Genomic DNA, 20,694 nt, shown 5'->3' with positions numbered 1-20,694 from the left:
ATATATATAATTAGCTTTTCAAAATCATGGAAATATAAGCAGTGTTCTCTGCTCTGACACTTTGTCATTTTCCTGGGCTTCTCTTTTGCCTTTCAGATGGCTCCACTGCGTCATCGAGCCAGGGTTTCAGCCCCGCCCAAAAAATCCTAAACACAAAACTGGCTTAAAACAGTTCAACGGTTTAACTTTACAATCCAGTACTACAATGTTCAGTCTTTTCACGTGTTTTCAGTAATTATTTTCCAACATTTGTAATGTGTTTAGAAATAAATCTCTCAATTTCCTTTACAAGGCCTTTAACAAATTAAAGATTTCTGTTGCGGGCACAAATTCTGTTAATTCTTATTTTCCATAAGGCAAATCAATAAACTTTATTGATTAGACAAGGCGAACATGTAGTCTCCCAGCAGCAGAAAGTAACTCTAATGGCCACTAGATGATAGGATAAATAGTTACTTTCACTACTTCTAATGTGTCTTGGTGAGGATTTTACTACAATACAGATTAGATAAGAAATGTAACAATGAGTGACATTCAGGAAAGTTCTCTCAGGTTGCAAATCTCAATGTAGGAGGCTAAACAAAGAGCCAATAACTGGTTTGGCAGGTTGGGTGTGTGTCTTTCACAGTCCCCTGACGGCAGCGTGCAAGCAGAAAATTACGACATAAAAGAAGTACAAACTGTCCTAACTTTACAAATGTCTCTTTGGGTCGTTAGGAAATGCAGTCATAATGTTAAGAATGAATGTGGCTTGTGAGAAGGTATTTGAGGAAGTCTGTTAAAGTAGCATTGCAATCTGCACAGGAACTGAAACAGATCCGAACAGGCATGGATGTGAAGTTAACCCATGCAACGCTGCTACATTCAATTACACGTGACACAGTGGAGCTCTTGTTCTCAAAACCACCATTTATGGAAAGACAAGGACTTTGACCATGTTTACTTGATAACTTCCACACTTATCAGCGTTTGTGGAGGGATAACAGACAGAATCTTTGAGGGGAAGCATTTCAAATGTGAAGTTATAAAGAAAAACATTGAGTTAAATGAGATCCATGTTACAGTGTACAGGGAAACACACAATAAATGCTGAATTCATTGTCTTTCTGCATTCAACACAATGCATATCCTGAACTGCTGTGCACTAACTTATAGTTTCTGTTTCACCAGAGATATTCTTCCACTTTCATTTTTATACCAGTGCTATCCTAAAGCTATTTAACTTGCTTTCACTTTCAAAGGCACCAGACACTCAACATGTGCCATAACTTAGTTTGATCTGCACAACAGAGAACTTTGGACAGGCTGCATGCATGGACAACATCCTGGATATGGCCATCAAGGTAATAACTTGGGATAAAATACTTACAATATATAAGAAAGGCTTCTTTATCAAGTAACTATTAAGTATATCTATGTTATATGTTACAACAGCTGTTGTGTACAAATTTTAACTTGGTGTTTTCTGCATAGTAATATGGATTGAACTGTCCACAATGAAATGTCATCGTGATCTCACTACTGGTTGACATAGTGACAGCATGAAAGGGGACAAAACATCATAATTTACCGTTCGAGGGATCTCCTAGCGTTGTACATGTGCTGTTTCCATTGAGCACACCGCTTTCTCCAAGTGCATTAGCCTTCAAACAAATACAAATATAGATGTCAGCAAGATTTGTTGGAGCATGTTGTTTCTCAGGTGTGCCAGCGTTTCAGTGTTTTTTACCTTGTTGACATCATCAAATAGCAAAAAACCATAAGACTCCTTCAGATCCTCTTCTGAATATCCTTCTTCTCTCCTCTTTGCTCGGAAAGCACAATACTGATGTAAAAGATGAAAGAAGAAATCAGTTTGAAATCTGTCAAATGTCATTTAGATTTCATGTTTTAGCTTCCTCTGATAGCATTAAAGGGCCGTTCCTATGTTCACGTAGCCTGTTCACTATCTTTGACCATTTTTCCTGACATGAAGGATAATACACAAATTAAAGCTGCAACAATTAATTGATTAGCTGTCAACTATCAAATTAATCGCCAGCTATTTTGAGAATCAATTTATCAGTTTGAGTAATTTTTTTAAGAAAGAAAAAGTCAAAAATCTCTCATTCCAGCTTCTTAAATGTGAATATTTTGGTATTTTTTACTCCTCTATGACAGTAAACTCTTTGAGTTGTGGACAAAACAAGACATTTAAGGAATTTGGGAAACACTGATGGACATTTTTCACCATTTTCTGACATTTTATAGACCAAACTAATCGATTAATCAAGAAAATAATCAACAGATTAATTGACAATGAAAATAATCGTTAGTTGTAGCCCTACTTCAGACCTACATTTTTAACAGTGATCAAGACAAAATCAGCCTGTTATCACACAAAACATATAGCATGATTAGTGAATTATTGTCTGAACAAGACTTAATTAAACTAATCCATGTTTTTACATCAACAGGCTTTTCTTAGGTTTTCCTGAGTTAGATCATTCACAACAGCGCTGCTCTCCATCACACCACTCTGTCAAATAATTGATATTAAAGCATCTGCTACTGTTTAGAGCTGCAATGATTAATTAGTTGTCAACTATTAAATTAATTGATTGACTACATTTGTAAAAGAATGTATATTTAAAATGTATTTGGTATATTGTGATTGTGATTATTTTTTTGTGAACACTTTAAAATTGTAAACACTGAGTCAGTGGTACCAGACCGTAGAAATTTGGAATATATCAGGTTACCTTAATCCATAACTATATTTAATTTAGGCTTTAGAATTGCTTTTTGAAAATAATATTTCTTAATATAAGGAAAACCTGTCTGCCATGTTGGAAGATGACCTGGATTTTTTAACTGCCACTGCCAACATTTACCCTGTATTTGGCAGGTGACAGGTGCTAATTTCATTCCCTGATGCTAATAAAGCTTATTTGAATTTGAATTGCCAACTATTTTGATAATCGATTAACCAATTTGAGTATTTTTTTAAAGAAAAAAAGGTAAAAATTCTCTGATTCCAGTTTCATAAATGTGAATATTTTCTGGTTTCTTTACTCCTTTATAGTCCAAAACAACTAATCGAGAAGATAATCAACGGATTAATCAACAATGAAAATAATAATTAGTTTCAAGTCTCCTTGTAGTTACTGCTACTGGTCAAAAGGAGTATTTAAACAAATATAAATAGCCAATTTATGACATCAAACCCTGTGAAAAGCTATTGATTAAATGTGAACACATTCAAGGTTAACCATTTACTTGTGGTTTAATATTTAATGACCTCTAAATGTTGAGATTTAACTGACCTTTTCTTCCTGAGCCTTGTTATTCACCAGGACTGCAGACTTGTATCTGAAGGACTGCTTTGACTCCTCATACAAGTACGCACTTTTAAGTGGAGCCAAGATATTGTTTTGAAAGACGTCAGAAGTTTCTGAGACAGGCACTAAAACACCTAGAAGTGGATTAAAAAAAACACCAAACATTAGCATAATAACACAGAAGCGAGATTGCGAAATTGCAGCTTTTTTTTTTTTTGTACAAGTTTCTCAAGAAGTCTGGGACTGTTTGTCCTGAGATATATGACACCTTATCTACGCGTCGTGGTTCCTCTAATGACACAGCAAACTGTAGGTCTGTTATCTCTAGTTTTAGTTAGAGGGAATTCACACCCGATCCACATTTACTTGATGATCCTAAAGTGAAACTTAAATATACACGAGGAGGGTTAAAAAGAGAAAGAAGCTCGTCACCTTTACTCGAGGCTCCACCATCCACACTTTCCATCGCTTATGAAATCTGTCTTTCTGCCTTCAGCCTTCGTTGAAAACACTCCTCTTTGGTTTTAAACATAACGGAGATATAAATACACCCTGTATCCAGTGAATCTCTCAAAGTAACTTGATCTTTCTCCGCAGTTTCAACAACAGACATATTATAAAATGCGACAAACCAGGAAGTTACAAAATAAAGCGACCAGTCCGCGAAACACGTAGAAAACAACGCCAATCCACTCCTTAAATCCACGTTTATCACGATGTAAATCCGTTTTAGTTATTAAAGGTTAACCAGTCTTCACTGCGGGGGTCTGATCAACGCGTGTAGAGATCCTCGTTTCGAAAAAGAAACAGAAACCTATCGAGGCGAAAGCATCCATCTTGAAAGTCTACACCAAACTGTGTGGAGCTGCAGAGAGGCAGAGCAGCTAGAGATAGAGAGAGCAGGTCTGACTGCTGCCTGACTGTGGTGAGCTGTGCTCACTGTGTGTGTGTGTGTGTGTGAGTCTTTTCCTCTTTCCAGTGAATAATTAATGATTGCTAACTGTAAACGAACACATTAAAAAACATGTTTTTCTACCCCTTAATGTGATGCTGATTGTTTAAGCTTATAATGTGGATTCTACACTACACACATTTACAGTATGTTTAGTGTAGTTTAGTAACTGTAGAGGGAAGTTGGGATCAGTGCTAACTGCTAGCACATTATACATTTTTACACTCACGTTGAGGCAATCTTTAGTTCAAAGTTATATTTCTGCTGGTATTATAATTTAAAGTGTAGTTTTTTGTGTAAATAAACCAGCAGCCTAATTCTGACAGAATTTTGGATTTGAAGACCGTTCTGCACTCTGTTAGTTATTAACAAGTGAGCACTAACATGGTATGAGGATATGGTTTGTATACTCTTACACTGGACAACTATGCTTGCTTTATGCAAAGTCAAAGCCGGTGAATGTAGATGATCGTCAAACGTGGAACTTTCATGACAGGATGAAGACCCTAAATATGTAATTTGTGTCTCCCGTTTTATGAGGAATTGACAGAAAAGCTCACTGTGGATCTATTTCTCTACTTTGTGCTTGAGGCTAATTTAAAAAAAAGTATTATTTCAACTGTATTTGAATGGTTGGAATGACAAAATAAATTTGATTTTGTTCATTTTAAATCAACACGCAGACACCTAGAAAATGTAAACACAATGAATAGAAAAGTAGGGCTGTCAATCGATTAAAGTATTTAATCACGATTAATCACGATTAATCACATGATTGTCCATAGTTAATTATGATTGAATCGCAAATCAATCGCACATTTTTTATCTGTTCAAAATGCACCTTAAAGGAAGATTTGTCAAGTATTTAATACTCTTATCAACATGGGAGTGGGCAAATATGCTTGCAGTCTTTTCCTCTTTCCAGTAAATAATTAATGATTGCTAACTGTAAACGAACTGACATAAAAAAAACACGTGTTTCTACCCCTTAATGTGATACTGATAGTTTAAGGTTATAATGTGGATTCTACACTACACATATATACAGTATGTACAGTGTAGTTTAGTTTAACTGTAGAGGATTGTGTGGGGGAAGTTGGGATCAGTGCTAACTGCTGGCACATTATACATTTTTACATTCATGTTGAGGCAAACTTTAGTTCAAAGTTATATTTCTGCTGGTATTATAATTAAAGGTGTAGTTTTTGTGTAAATAAACCAGCAGCCGATTGAAGACCGTTCTGCACCGTTAGTTATTAACAAGTGAGCACTAACATGGTAGGAGGATATGATTTGTCAAGTATTTGATACTCTTATCAACATGGGAGTGGACAAATAGGCTTGCTTTATGCAAAGTCAAAGCCAGTGAATGTAGATGATCATTAACATGTAACTTTTTATGACAGGGTGAAGACCTAAATAAACTGGGGGAAAAAAAGTTCAGAAACTTGTGTTTGGTGGATTATTTCTCTGTTGTTACAATGCTAATGGACATTGTATTTTACATGGTTGGAAAGCCTGTTTATTTACCTTCACAATGATGTCCAACTTGCAAGGATCATGCATTTGTGGGATGAGCAGCACAGCTGATTATGTGGGTAGCACCGAAGAAAAATTTGCCAAAATGCTCTGCCAATAGTAAACAGTGTATTCTCCTGTTGGAATTGACTCTTGTTTTGAGTTGTTTGGTGGATTGGATGATTGAACTCTATCAGTAACAAGGAACAAACAAGACATATTGGCAAATTTACACTTCATTCATTTAATACACCGTCAGGAGCCTCAGTAGCGGTGGAAGATCCATACGCAGCCACAACAGCCTGGTACCTCCTCCTCATGCTGGTCACCAACCTGGTCACATGTTGCTGTGGGATGGCGTTCCATTCCTCAACCAGGATTCGTTGCAGGTCAGCCAGCGTGGTTGTGTTGGTCACTCTAACACGTACAGCACGCCCAAGCTGATCCTACAAGTGTTGAATTGGGTTTAGGTCTGGACTCTTGGCAGGCCGTTCCATTCTCTCTACTCCCACATTGTGGAGGTAGTCTGTGATAACCCTGGCTCTGTGGGGGCGAGCGTTGTCATCTTGGAGCAGGAAGTTAGGTCCCAGATTGTGGAGATATGGGATCGCCACTGGCTGCAGAATCTCATCCCGATATCTCACTGCATTGAGATGGCCTTCAATGATGACAAGCCTTGTTTTACCAGTGAGGGAGATGCCGACCACCAAAAGCTGTTACTCGATCGGTGCAACAATCAGCATAGCGTTCTCCGCGTCGTCTCCATACTTTGACCCTGACATCCAACTTTGGCAGACAGAACCTGGACTCATCACTGAACATGACATTCCCCCACATGTTCAGGTTCCATTGTCTGTGTTGTCGACACCAGCGCAAACGGGCTTGACGGTGAAGGGTAGTCATTGCAGGCTTCCTGGTAGCCTTATGAGAATACACTGTTTACCGTTGGCAGAGCATTTTGGCAAACTTTTCTTGGGCGCTACCCACATAATCAGCTGTGCTGCTCATCCCACAAATGCATGATCCTTACAAGTTGGACATCATTGTGAAGGTAAATAAACAGGCTTTCCAACGATGTAAAATACAATGCCAATTAGCATTGTAACAACAGAGAAATAATCGACCAAACACAAGTTTCCGAACTTTTTTTTCCCAGTTGATGTCATTTTTGTCTCGTGTTTTATGAGGAATTGTAAGAACATCTCACTGTGGATCTATTTGTCTACTATGTGCTTGAGGCTAAATGAAAAAAAAAAAAGTAATATTCCAGCTGTATTTAAATGGCTAGAATAACAAAATAAACTTGAAGAAAGTTGTCAGTCAAGACGCAGACACCTAGAAAATGTAAACACAATGCATAGAAAGTAGGGCTGTCAGTCAGTTAAAATAGTTAATCATGATTAATCGCAAATTAATCAAATTTTTATCTTTTCAAAATATACTGTAAAGGAAGATTTGTCAAGTATTTAATAATCTTATCAACATAGGAGTGGGAAAATATGCTTGCTTCATGCAAATGTATGTATATATTTATTATTGGAAATCAATTAACAACACAAAACAGGTACTGCATTTAGCATAAAAAATATGCTCAAATCATAACATGGCAAACTGCAGCCCAACAGGCAACAACAGCTGTCAGTGCGTCAGTGTGCTGACTTGACTATGACTTGCCCAAAACTGCATATGATTATCATAAAGAGGGCATGTGTGTAAAGGGGAGACTCGTTGGTACCCATAGAACCCATTTTCATTCACATATCTTGAGGTCAGCGGTCAAGGGATCCTTTTTGACAATGGCCATGCCAGTTTTTCCTCGCCAAAATTTAGCAAGCTTGTTTGCGACAAGCTAGTATGACATGGTCAGGTCAATGGATTCGTTAGGTTTTTCTAGTTTCATATGATACCAGTATCTTCACTCTAGCTTTAAAACTGAGCCCACTACAACCTAAAAATCGCAAGTTGCGTTAAATAAATTAGTGGCATTAAAACAAATGTGTTAACGCATTATTATCGTGTTAACTTTGACAGCCCTAGCTTTAATGCATATTTGTATTCCATTTACTTACAATTTTAGGCAGTATATAATGTAGTAATATGTACGTAATTTCATAATGTAGCAGAATGAAGTGGGTGAACGGTGACACCCACTGTTGAACATGAACAGCAACTTTAAAAGACCTAAAACTCCAATAATTCAGTGACAGGAAAAATGTACATCTATCTATTTCTGCTATTTCATAATTAATACAGTATGATAGAGGCTCTCTTTCCCCAACAGATGGTACTTTCAAGCAGCATGCCAATCAAGTACTCTGATTGGTGAGAGGGGTTACTGCTCTTTCAATATATTCAGTTATGGCAAGTTAATGTACCACTTATGCAGCGTTACGGCTCTAAAATTTAGCTCATACACCTCAGAGTTGTCATACCACAAGACCGCATGTACCTGCCCAAATATTATTCGTTTTAACAGGGGGAACTCCAGGAGTTATACACACACAAACATATTTAGAAGTAGCTGGTTGGCCACACTAATGACATGGGGATTTTTGCGGTTTTTCTTTGCAACTCAATCTTGATGATTTTTAACTGTTGCTATACTGACATGAGAGGCAACATGTCTTTCCCAACAATATTGTAATAGTGCAATATTTAACTACATTATGTACCAATCAAAACTACAATAAGTGCCTAGTTGATCAAAAAAGTTCCAAAAAATGTTGCGATCTTCTGTGTTAGATATTTTTTCAATTTGTGATAACATTGGGAAACAGAAATTTTACCTCTCCATATGGGGGTAGAACCAGCTATAGAGCATCTTTGGCAGAACTAGCTAAAAGTCCAACAGGAAAACATTGGGCAATCCCACGCAAAAAGTGTGGCGTTCCCTCGCAATACTTTTGAATTACCTTGCAATAAGTTTTGCATTCCCGTACAATAACTTTTACGTTACCTCACATTAATGTTCCCTCGCAATCAAGTGCAAAGTTAGCCTGTAGGCCAACACTAGGATCAGCAGTGATTCATGGAGCGACCTTCGTCTGGTCAGCTAACATTACTGCCAAGCAGGTGAAATATAGAGTGATATTGTGGTTTTAGCTGACATGTGTCGCCTCACTGTTTTGAGCGGTGCTCGTTCATGTCTAGAGCAAGCAAGCGCGAGCCCGACGCTGACTTTCGTTGACTTAACGGCCACAGGTGTCGCTGTTAACAAGCATTTCTGAATCTTACAAACAGTCCCTTTAATGTCAACTTTCTCAGCTAAATATAATCGTGTTCGCCTAAAATTTTAAAATGACACTACCCCAACATAAAGTTAATGCATTTGCTGGTGTTGAAATGCAAATGGTAGAACCAGAACAAAACCAAAAGCCACACAACACATCATGGATTAGCAAGTGTAACTAGCTAGCTAGCTAAAGTTAACCATGTTAAACACAAAGTGTTCTTACCTTGGCATTTGGAAACATCTTTTTCTAAACCGTTTTGTATCATGTTAATGTAGTTAAAGCTTTATGTTATTGGTTAACTCGTTAGCTAAAGCAAAAAGCCACGTTTCTAATGATTGTTCATTATTTAACTTGAATGTAGGAAACCTCCACTGGTCTCCATCTCTTCCAGGTCAGTCGCCTACATATCCCAGAATGCAAAGCGCTTGTTTATTTGGACTGAACCACCGCGGCTCTCTCATTGACACCACCTCGGCTGTGATTTTACAATAATGATAGCCTTCTGCTTAAAAACGATGATCATGTTTGGCTGAATGTAATTAGTTAATATAAACGGTAACATGAAATGGAGATCACTCGGACCAGACCGTCCTTGTATGGAGAAATCGGTAAGTAGCTTACAGTTGACCAACAGTAACCCAGGACAACAGTTATAAACAGAGTCAAGCTAAGCGAACGACCGGGTGGAGTTTGTAGCTGCAGTAGCCTTCATTAGCTTTAACTTCATGGTGGCTGGCTATCAGTGTCTGTCAGACGGTATATAGCTATAGGTCAACGTTATCTAGCATGCCCTCTTATCTAAAGTACATGATAGCAAGCTGTAAGCTCGTTAGTGAGGCCAGCAGGCACTGAAGTACAGTTAGCTTTGCTCTGTAACAGCAAACGTGACATACTTAAAGATTTGTTTATCTTTATCTTTTTATCTTTTATTCGGATCTCCATTAGCTGTGGCTGAAGCCCAGCTATTCTTCCTGGAGTTCACTTAAAGGTCCCATATTATGCTCATTTTCAGGTTCATACTTGTATTTTGTGTTTCTACTACAACATGTTTACATGCTGTAATGTTAAAAAAACAACTTTATTTTCCTCATACTGTCAGCCTGAATACGCCTGTATTCACCCTCTGTCTGAAACGCTCCGTTTTAGTGCATTTTGATGGAATTGCAACAGAATTGCTTTGCTAGGCAACAGCTTGGGTCCATGTGTACTTCCTGTCAGCTGATGTCATTCACATACACTGCAACCAGGAATAAACTGGGACACAGTTAGAATGTTTACGTTTAAAATTGTGTCAAGAGTCTAAATATTGTATGTTTGTGACATCACAAATGGGCAGAAATCCTGACAGCTTGTTTCAAATGCAGAGTTTCTCAACACAGGCCGTGTGTATTTCCCTGTGGATTGAGTGTTTCGATACTTTCACTGTATTTATAAAGGACTTAAGCCTGCTTTATAATAAAAAAACATGAAAATCTCACTTTTTTATAATATGGGACCTTTAAATCACTTTGAACTGATAGGCTACATCTCAGTACACAATCACATTACAATCTTTACCAACAATGACCACAACATCAAAAGCAACAGCAACAAAACACAACAATATTCAAGACACAGCCCAACACACAACACAGGATCTATAGGTTCAAGTTAATACTATTCACAGAGTATAGAGGTAAATATGATTCATTAGAATAGATTTTTGCTATTTTCTTGAATGATATACCCAGGCAGAGTGTTCCATTTCACCATTGCTCTGTACACTACAGTTCTTACCAACATGTTAGTTTTCCCCTTCGGAAGTGTGAATCTTCATATAATCGACTGAATGAATGTGCAGGTCAATGGACCCAATAACACACACCGTACAATGTAATACAATACACAAGTGCTATAACTGTGTGCATGAGTGATTTTGTTCCTTTCTGTGCCAGTTAATGTAGGTGATCATTAACATTTAAAGCTTCCCAACTTGAAGGTGAATAACTTTTATGACAGAATGAAGACCCTAAATATGCCATTTTCTATCCAGAAAATGGATGGATGGATGGAAAACAAATTTGCGTTAACTTTGACAGATCTAATATAAAGGCTCAGTATTGTTTTGCTTCACATATTTGCAGCTCATGGTCTTGGGTTCTGGACGGACCGGTCAGCAGTGCATGAGGCAGCTGCACAGGGCAGGGCCCTCCAGCTGCAGAAGCTGATAGAGGGAGGTGCAGCAGTTAACATCGTGGCAGTCAACTCCATCACCCCCCTGCATGAGGCGTGTATAAAGGGACAGACCCAGTGCGTCAGACTGCTGCTGGTTGCTGGTGCACAGGTGAGATGGTGTCATTGATGTCGATGGCTTCCTTCGTCAGTGCATGATTGACTTTATTATGGCTGTGTCTTCCAGGTGGATGCTCGTAACATCGATGGAAGCACTCCGCTCTGTGATGCCTGTGCAGCTGGTAGCCTAGAATCTGTCAAGCTGCTGTTGGAGTACGGAGCAACAGTTAATCCTCAACTGTTTACCTTCTCACCGCTTCATGAGGCTTGCATGGGAGGTACGTCTTGTTACATACAACATCGCACAGGAATGTATGTATGTTGAGTCATGTATCTAACAAGATGTCTTTGTTTCATCAGTCTTGCATTGCCACCAGACCTGATTCCAAACAATGTTGGTACTGTGTCAAAGCTGGTGAAAAGTGGGAGAACTAGTTATCTTTCTGGAAAATGTGAATAAATTAAACATCAAGGCAGGCCATAACTTCATTAAAGGGGTAGTTTGGGTGTTTTGAAGTGGGGTTGTATGAGGTATTTATCCATAGTCAGTGTATTACCTACAGTAGATGACAGTCGGCACGCCCCCAGCTTGGAGAAACACAGGAGTACCGACACCGGAACAAAGCAATACAGTGCTGTGGACGGGGACAGCAGAAAAACATATTTTAACCACCTAAAAGAAAGGCTCACCTGAAAAAAATTAATGTCAGAACATTATCAGTTTGAGTGTACTATATATTTAGAAAATTTTCACCGCTTTATCTTGTCGTCAGACAGCCATTTCCTTATTTTTTCCGACGGAAATCTGAAGTGAAAATGGAACTTATCCATGCTCTCTCCAAAGCCAGCAGGCTCAGATGACAAACAGTATAGATACATTTCACTTTTTAGTTCAGTTCGCCATTGGAAAATATTGACTCTCCATTCGGATGATTGCAGTATTGACTTGAAAACTGAAGTGACGAGTAATGAGAAAACGAATGAATGAAACTCCAGCCAAAATCTATTTATGCTGAACAACCGATTCTTTACTACAAAATACATCCACCTTTAAAGCCATCAGGAAATGAGTGTTGGATAGTTAAAAGACAGAATTTTGGGTGGAGTACTGTATCTGTGTTAACTGCCACTTCCTGGGATTTGTTTCCCAGCTGTGCTTGGTAAAGTCACTCTGCTGCATACATTTAATTTTGTTCTAAACAGATATTTTTCCTGTCTCTCACCACAATAGGGAATCCAGATTGTGTTCAGCTCATGATTGATCAAGGAGCTTTCATGGAGGCCCACGACTGTCACTATGGGACACCACTTCATGTAGCCTGTGCAATGCAACATTACTACTGCGCCAAAGTTCTCCTCAATTCAGGTGAGATCACATTTGTCCTCTGCACGCCAGAGCTGGGTAAAATTAAGAGTCACAATATTTAACGGTCAAAAAACCTGGATATGGATAATTTGTCATTTTAATGTGATATTTTGGTTGTGACCATCTGTATATGCATATAGAAATTATTTCAAGGCTGCAAGGCTGTGGTCATTTGACTAGTACAAAAAAATGGCGATTGTTGTTAGTTATGGTGTAAATTGTTGTTGCAGCTGGCAGGGAAGAGAGCGGACGCAGCTCGTTCTCTTCATACATCCATGACGCAGCTCTGGAGATGGATGGCTGGCTAGTTAGCTGAGTAGCTCGTACTTCTCCGGAGCGGTGAGGAGTGAGGCGGCGGAACTGTTTGACCCAGTGCTGCCACTAGCCACCAGCCCGCTGTTCGGCACATTTTCTGTCTCATCTGGCAATAGTAATGTGCTTTCCTCCGCTGTGACAAGAGTGTGTGGATGAAGCATAATATTGTTAAATTGTACTCATTTACTCTGGCTCTCGGTGCAAAACCTCACCTCAGTGAGTCCGTGACTTGCCAGAAGTAGTTTTAGTTTATACAGAAGTTTTGGTGCATTAAAATGAAACTCGTGAGAACACCGCTGCTAGGCAACAGCATAATTAACGTTGGCATCTAGAAGCCACAATTTAGCAAGCTAGCCAGCGGGTAACATAATGCAATAAATGCAAAGGCATAATGACGGAGGAAAAGGATGAGGCTGTTCAATATCAACATTTTCCTCAGACATATTATAAAATTACGAAGAAAAACAATATACGACAAACTACAATATATTCACTTATGTACTGAAAAATTTACTTCCAAGGCCTCCGCCATTTCTGACAACGTCAACAAACACGTTACAACTCGTGAACTCTGAGCTTTCTGAAACTTTCCACTTATGAGGTTGTGAATACCACAAGAGGGGGGCGTTCATATGGACTCTTCTCGTGAACACGGTAAACACGACCCCATTTGAAGGCACCATCAGCCCACTACAATGGTGGCTATGGCAACGGTACACATAAAAATGGTCACCACTCTGACCATCCTACTATGTTGATTTGAATGGAAATGTCCATTCTACTCCTATTCTATTTCTGTGGTATAAACACAACAATGCTATCGTACAGTTTTGTCTTTCTTTCCCAAAGGGGCAAATGTGAATGCTGCCAAGCTACATGAGACGGCCCTCCATCATGCAGCCAAAACCAAGAGAGTTGACTTCATTGATCTACTTGTGGAGTTTGGGGGTAACGTGTACGCCAGAGATAACCTGAACAAAAAACCCATCAACTACACCAGTGTGGGATCTCCCTCTTATCTCTGCCTTGAGTTCTATGAGAGTAAGTTTGTTTATTTAAAGTGTCACTAACAGTGTATAGATCATCTACGAGCACAGAAAAATTTCATCTCTGATGTTTTCTCTTCCCTAGATACCCCTCTCAGTCTACAGCAGATCAGCAGAGTGGCTGTCAGAGGGGTTCTCGGCGTAAGAGCACGTGAAGTTGTTTCCAAGCTGGACTTGCCCGCTCGCATCATAAGTTTTCTTTCTTACATGCCACCTCCAGTTATTGAAATTGAATCACCTATGAGAGACTTAAGCTACAGCTCTGAGGGTTAAATCTAGACCAGTTATGTCTGCTGACTCTGTGGATCTCTCTCCCGAAGGTCATATGACAGAATGTTTTGGCAGAAGTGCAGCACAGATGAAATGTCTTAAAGGGGACGTATCATAAAAAGCTCACTTTTTCAGTGCTTGTGCTCATACATTTGGGTATCTGGAGTGCCTACTAACCCACAAACTGTGAAATAAGATAACCAAGTCAGTTTTTGTGGGCTGCCCTACATCAGAAAACATGTGGTTCAACCAGCCATTCAGATTTGGCTCCCCTTCCTATGTCACATGCAGGCTCATTATAATATATCACCCACAGCTTGAGAACTACCTTTGCAAAGGTGCACCATATTTTTCTCGCAAACCAATCAGAGCAGACTGGGCTTTTTCAGGAGGGGGTCTTTAAGAGACAGGCGCTAAAACAGAGCGTTTCTGACAGGGTGAATACAGATACATTCAGACAGATAGTATGAGAAAAATAATGTGTTCTTTGAACATTAAAGCATGTAATCATGTTCTAGTAGAAACCCAAAATACAAGTATGAACCTGGAAACGAGCATGATGTGTCCCCTTTAACACTGAAAAACAAGTAAGGTGCAGAGAGATTTCATAACTTAAAAAATCAGACTGTTTACCCAAACATATTAGACAGTGTTGATATATGTACGCTCAGCTTATCAGGATGTTCTGGCCATCAAACAACAGCAAACTACTGCCTGCTTATACATCCAGCAAACACAGAGCAACAGGAGCATCCCACTGGAGTCTTGTTAGAGGCCACCAAATTAATGTTAAAGGATAACTTCAATATTTTTCAACCTGAACCCTATTTTCCCATGTTTTTGTGTCTAATGCTAAAATCACACCTGGCAGCGGCGAAGTGCGGCATGCTGTAATAATAAAATGTTTCTGTGGCCGGGGGGCGTATTCATGTGTTCAGGTGGGAAGAAATTCTTTGTAACATAGGTCAACATGTCACAGGAGTCACAGGATCTCTTTACTGTTTGTCTGCGGGTACTCTCTGGCCGCACTTCACCGCTAAAAGTTAATCTTTTCCCAACTTTTCTACTTCGCCATAGAATCAAACGGCCACAGCTTGCTGAACTCGTGAGCGGCTGCCGCATTTTATTGAAGACATTGCATGGCAGCTCGCTGCAGGCTGCTGCTTTGGTGTGAATTCAGAGTAAGTGACTAATGGGAACAACACTTTTTGAAACTGGTCCAGTAATGAGGGAGAACGCTGCAGCTGCTAAACAGGCTGTTATGTAATCATTTGGGGAAACCTGGTGCCGTCAGTTTGTGTCTACTAAAAGTGCTTGTTGCACTCCTCTCTCCAACTCTCACTCACGTTTCCACCGTTGTCTTCCAGCAACAAGTGAAATAACACAATAACAACTGGAGAGCGAAAGGCAAGGAAAATGTTTAATTTCTCTGTAGGGTCCTTTTCCCTTAATGTTGTCAGACACTTATAAAAACAATCTGAGCCTGTCAGTGGCAAAAACAAGCACTTTTAGTGGGCGTAAACTGACAGTGCCAGGTTGCCCCAAATGATTACATTACAGCTTGTTTAGCGGCTGGCGGCTGCAGCGTTCTCCCTCACTACTGACCAGTTTCCCTATTAGCATTCAGACACAGAAACATGGGAAAATAGGGTCCAGGTTGAAAAATACTGAAGTTATCCTTCAAGTCCAGTATTTACTTTCATTTAAATAATTTGTTTGCAAGAAAAATGTCTGCTTCTGGTGGTTAAGAGAGATGAGACTCAACCATACAGTCTGGATGATGGCCAAACGACTATAACAACTAGTTATAAAACCACACAAGTGATAACTGTGTGAGCATGTACAGACTGTCCATCAAACACAGACTCTTTTGTCAGCCCTTTGCAACACATTACACCTTGTTATTTTCTTTATTACTCAATGGAATCTGATGTCCTCACATAACTTCCAGCATAGCTCAGCCCACGTTCACCCTGAGCAGACGCCAGATCAGCCACACCTGTGTGGGCGTAACAATACATTCCCAGAAACTTTGGCGTCACAACAATTTCACCTTACTTGGAGTAATTTGAATCTGTGTTAATATCAAAAGTATTGCTTAATGGAGCATGAAATATATAAACATGAACCAAGCATGTGTGACTTCATCATAAATCCTGTAATGCTGAATTGAACCCACAGGGGACATGAAGTAGTTTGATTACTAGGATTATATCACTGTAAATATTATGTAACTATTTATTTTTAATGTAAATTTGTAAATAATACAGATGGTTCTACCTCTATTAAATTTGTGTAAAAAATTAAATAAATAGACCACTACAGGACTATTGTAAAAATAATTATTCAGTGTTGTGTCTGTAACTGAACTACAAGTATCAAAATTGGTTGTTGTTGTTTTGTTTGTAATGTTTCTTTCAGGAAAATATTGCTTCAAAAGGGCTGCATTTGTCAAAACTACATTATTGTCATGAAGTAATTCAGTACAGACTTTTCAAACTAATATGCATATTATAAAAAAAATGCATTACTTATTGAAAATGCAAAACTTATTGCAGACTTTCACTGTGTCAAGCAAGTTTCAAGAGCTTGCTAAAGTTTTCATAATGCATGGAAATGCAAACTGCCCCAGAACATTAGGGGAATAATGCATCCAAATACTGTATTATACACATTTGAAATGATAAGAAAAAAATGTTAAAGGGACAGTGTGTAGGATTTGGTGGCATCTAGTAGTGTTGTTGCAGATTGCAACCAACTGAGTACCCCTCCGCTCACTCCTCCCTTTCTAAGACTGCGGTAACGTGAGACGCAGAGTGTAAAACTATGGCACTGCCAGCCGCCGTCTGACTTTTGTTGCTCCTAAAGTAGTGTTATTATGGTAAGGATGGCCTCTGAGCGAGGCGAACAGCGTAAGCACGGTTTTGCACTCAGCGGCTCACATTACCGCAGTCTTGGAGTGAATTGAGGAGTGAGCGGAGGGGTAGCCTACTCCTTTGGTTACAATCTTTCACAAGCGTGTCGGAGAACTACGGTGGCCTACAGGTAACGTAAAAACGCAAAGGGCTTTCTCTAGAGCGTAAAAACGCAAAAGGCTTTCTCTAGAGCCAGTGTTTAGTTTGTCCGTTTTGGGCTACTGTAGAAACATGGTGGACTCTGTGCCGCTCCCTATGTAGATCAAGACTTACTGAAGAGGCTGGGACACAGTCTTGAGCTATGTGGTATGACACATACATTGTGTAACTGGAGCTGTGGTGGTGCTTTGCTATTGGCTCAATTTCGGCGAGTGCAGATAAGAATTTATGTTCTTATCAAGGTCATCTCATGACTGACACGCTGTGCAGATATCAGGGTAGCGAGTTAGAGAGGGATCTACTGAAGATTAGATGCAATCCAATGAAAATGAGCTGCACCCAGGCACAGATAATAACTGCATTCATTCAGTCTGACTTTCATAAAAAACATGTCTGAACTTGTACTGCTGCTACAAAGCCTGACAGGTACCAGGTGTAAAATGTTTCATTACTTACTTAGTCCTTGTTATGCCTGGTGGCACATAGGGCAAAGACTAAAGATCTCCACTCATCTCTGTTGTTTGCTTTCTTCTCAATGTTGTTCCAGCTGGATCCTCTCGTCTTCATCTCTCCTTCCATGTTGTTTTGGGCCTCCCTCTTTTGCGTTTTCCCTCTGGTGTCCAACACAATGCCACTTTTGTCATGTCATCAGATGGTTTCCTTAATAAATGTCCTAGTCATCTCCATCTTCTCCTTATCAATATTGTTTCCATGTCCAAGCACCCTGTCGTTTTGTGTAGTTCATGGTTTGTAATCTTCCTAGGCCAGAATATCCTCATGATCTTTCTGAGGCGGGTATTGTGAAAGCTGGAAAGCTTCCCTATGTCTCTCTCAGTCATTCTCCAGCACTCATTACCATATAAAAGGACAGATAGTACACAGCTGTTGTATAACTTTATCTTGGTGTTTCTAGTTATGTGTGTCGACTTCCAGATGTTTCCAAGTCTTAGAAATGCTGTCCTTGCTTTTCCTAATCTGGCCATAATGTCTTGGTCAGCTCCACCATCTGATGTTACCCGGCTTCTGAAGTACTGTATGTGAAAGATGACGTCAGTTATTGTCCATTTAGCTCTATGACAGGTGGTTCTTCCATTTTGAGGGGCATGACTTATTTTTTCTTGATGTTAATCTTAAATCCCAGCATGCTTGCATTCTTCTGTAGTCTAGATGTTCTGTCTTGCATGTGACTTGGTAGATGTGATAGGAGAGCAAGGTCGTCAGCATAGTCTAAGTCCTCTAAATTGGAAAAGAGGGTCCATCTGATGCCAGTGTTTGAGTTGTTTAGGGTTGTTCAGTTAAAATGTTTCATATTGATGGTTAATTAAATGAACAGAAACAGCCATTTGAAAGATAACATCTGATCCAATATGTTAGTAAGCATGTTTTTTTATGTATGTGTATCAGTGGTGGCTGGTGACTCAAAAAATCGGGGAGGGCAGGAGGAAAACAAACCCATGGTGTCATGTCATTTTATTAAGTTATTTCTCGTATTTTGCACTTGCATCTCCATTCTATGTATGGGCTCAGTGCTGCTTGATATTTATTTATTTTCCTTTATTTAACCATGTTAGTCCCATTGAGATCACAGATCACTTTTACAAGGAAGACCTGGCCAAGATAGCAGCAAGACAGTTATAGTGAAAGTAACAGACCACACATAGATTAACAACATTATAAAACTCACTCATACAAAACACTTGCACACAGACAACCTGGACTGCAGTGATTTCACCAGAGCCTTAAACTCATTCAAGGTAACTAAATTGAAGATCAGATTGTACATTATTCCAAGCAGTAGGTGCCGAAAACCTAAAAGCTTTCTTTCCTAATTCAGTCCATTCTCATGTTCCTCATTTTATCATACGTGGGGTTTACATGGGATTTTGATTTTTTTCATTTTTATTCTGTAAATCTTTTTATCTGGAAAGAACTTTGTGCTTTAGTTTGACAAGTGTTATATAAATGATTATTACTACTACTAGTTGCCTAGGTTACTTATGTAACACTAAGCAGTAAAACATAGTTTATATGATTTCCCTGCAGCCTCAGGGTGTGTGTGATGTGTGACTGCAGTCCGTTGCCCAGCAACGTGATCTTCAGGGCTGCTAGGCGACAACAAGCTAACTGTTAGCTGCTAACACCAGTAGCTAGCTATAGCTCAATAAACAGGCCTAAATAAAAAAAAGGATTTGTTTTGTTATGTATTTAAAAAGTAGTTCACAATGTGTACGTTATAATTCATGTCCTAATAAGCTGCTGTCTGATACTTATTATGTTGAGCGTAAGCTACATCTAGCTAGCAGTGTAGCTCCTAGCTAGCCTGCTGCTAACAGGCTTAGCTTGGTGCTACTTCCTGTTTGACCGGACTAACTACAAAAACCTGTAACACTAGTTCCTACTAACACAATGACTTCAGGCTTTTAACTCTGAGGATGGATGAAGTCATATAACGGCATTGCTTTGTATTTATAGTGTTTAAATTATTAATTATAATTAATAAGGAATGATATTATATGATATTTCCAACAGCAACTATGGCAGGATTTGTGCAAACTAACTAAGTTAAGATGATCCAGATAGAAAGCCTAGAAACAGAGATGTTTATAGAGGAGTGTGGTAAAAAATGATGGAAAGAAGCCCCAAAAATTGTTAGCTAAATTGGGTCTGAGAGGTCAACTGTTAGGTTAAATTCGTAGCTGATAAAGATGGTTTAAATTTGAGGGGTAATTGGTGTAAAATGAAAGACAGACAATCTCTGAAGAAGTTGAAAATCCTAAAACCCTTTCACCTCCCTGAGCTTGTTTACTCATTTGATCCTACCTGAACCACAGCTGCCAGTTGTCTCCACTGATCACCTGCAGGAAAGCAGGTGTTGTGTTTGTAGGAGTAGGGCATCAGGGATAGCAGGATATATTTTCATTGGGCAACCACATTGAGCTACCAAAAGGAATAATCAGGGTTAATGGTGAATCAGGTGGTTTTACACGAACTGTTGCCTTTTAAAGGGGAACACCACCTAAATTAAGAATTCCAAAATGTTATTTCCATGGCCTCGGAAAGTTAAAGGGACTGTTTGTAAGAATCAGAAATGCTTGTTAACAGCGACACCTGTGGCCGTTAAGACAACGAAAGTCAGCGTCGGGCTCGCGCTTGCTCGCTCTAAATAGACATGAACGAGCAGACGATGAGGCGACACACGTCAGCTCAAACCACAATATCTCTCTATATATATTCTCAGAGCTACGAATTCTGCAGTGTGTAGTGTGCGCGCATGCACATGAGGTGGAGCGAGCTGAGTGAAGGCAGGCAGCGGAGCAGAGTACAGCAGA

General features: G+C 39.3%; 2 protein-coding genes across 5 annotated transcripts in view; one reads left to right on the top strand and one right to left on the bottom strand.

Annotated features, from left to right (window-relative positions):
* The window catches only part of tasor2 (transcription activation suppressor family member 2), a 30,003-nt gene extending 20,634 nt beyond the window's left edge, over positions 1–9,369 (bottom strand). For 2 of the 4 annotated variants that reach the window (XM_074632404.1, XM_074632406.1), the window contains exons 1-4: positions 3,753–4,266; positions 3,306–3,454; positions 1,730–1,825; positions 1,571–1,643 (exon numbers count right to left, since the gene is read on the bottom strand). In XM_074632404.1, coding sequence (XP_074488505.1) covers positions 1,571–1,643; positions 1,730–1,825; positions 3,306–3,454; positions 3,753–3,786 — 352 coding nt within the window. In that variant the 5' untranslated portion in view covers positions 3,787–4,266. Of the gene's footprint in view, positions 1–1,570; positions 1,644–1,729; positions 1,826–3,305; positions 3,455–3,752; positions 4,267–9,245 lie in introns of those variants that run through there. The other 2 variants (XM_074632403.1, XM_074632405.1) reach the window with 2 other exon arrangements.
* A 75-nt stretch (positions 9,370–9,444) lies between these two features.
* On the top strand, positions 9,445–15,250 carry asb13b (ankyrin repeat and SOCS box containing 13b). Its single transcript, XM_074632408.1, has 6 exons — positions 9,445–9,631; positions 11,147–11,346; positions 11,422–11,572; positions 12,526–12,660; positions 13,825–14,016; positions 14,107–15,250. Exons 1-6 carry the CDS (start codon positions 9,589–9,591, stop codon positions 14,292–14,294), a joined length of 909 nt encoding a protein of 302 aa, XP_074488509.1. The 5' UTR covers positions 9,445–9,588; the 3' UTR covers positions 14,295–15,250.
* Positions 15,251–20,694: the final 5,444 nt, after the last annotated feature.

The sequence above is a fragment of the Sebastes fasciatus genome, chromosome 4 (genome assembly GCF_043250625.1).
Source record: "Sebastes fasciatus isolate fSebFas1 chromosome 4, fSebFas1.pri, whole genome shotgun sequence".
Lineage (NCBI taxonomy): Eukaryota > Metazoa > Chordata > Actinopteri > Perciformes > Sebastidae > Sebastes > Sebastes fasciatus.
Note: the sequence above shows the minus strand (reverse complement) of the source record. Positions and strands in the feature narration are given on the sequence as shown.

What these genes read in the sequence shown, in the direction of transcription:
- asb13b (XM_074632408.1), top strand. Translation starts at nt 9,589, where the DNA reads ATGGAGATCACTCGGACCAGACCGTCCTTGTATGGAGAAATCG. An exon ending in CAAAGTTCTCCTCAATTCAG is followed by an intron (nt 12,661 to 13,824) that starts GTGAGATCACAT and finishes TCTTTCCCAAAG; the next exon opens with GGGCAAATGTGAATGCTGCC. An exon ending in CTGCCTTGAGTTCTATGAGA is followed by an intron (nt 14,017 to 14,106) that starts GTAAGTTTGTTT and finishes TCTCTTCCCTAG; the next exon opens with ATACCCCTCTCAGTCTACAG.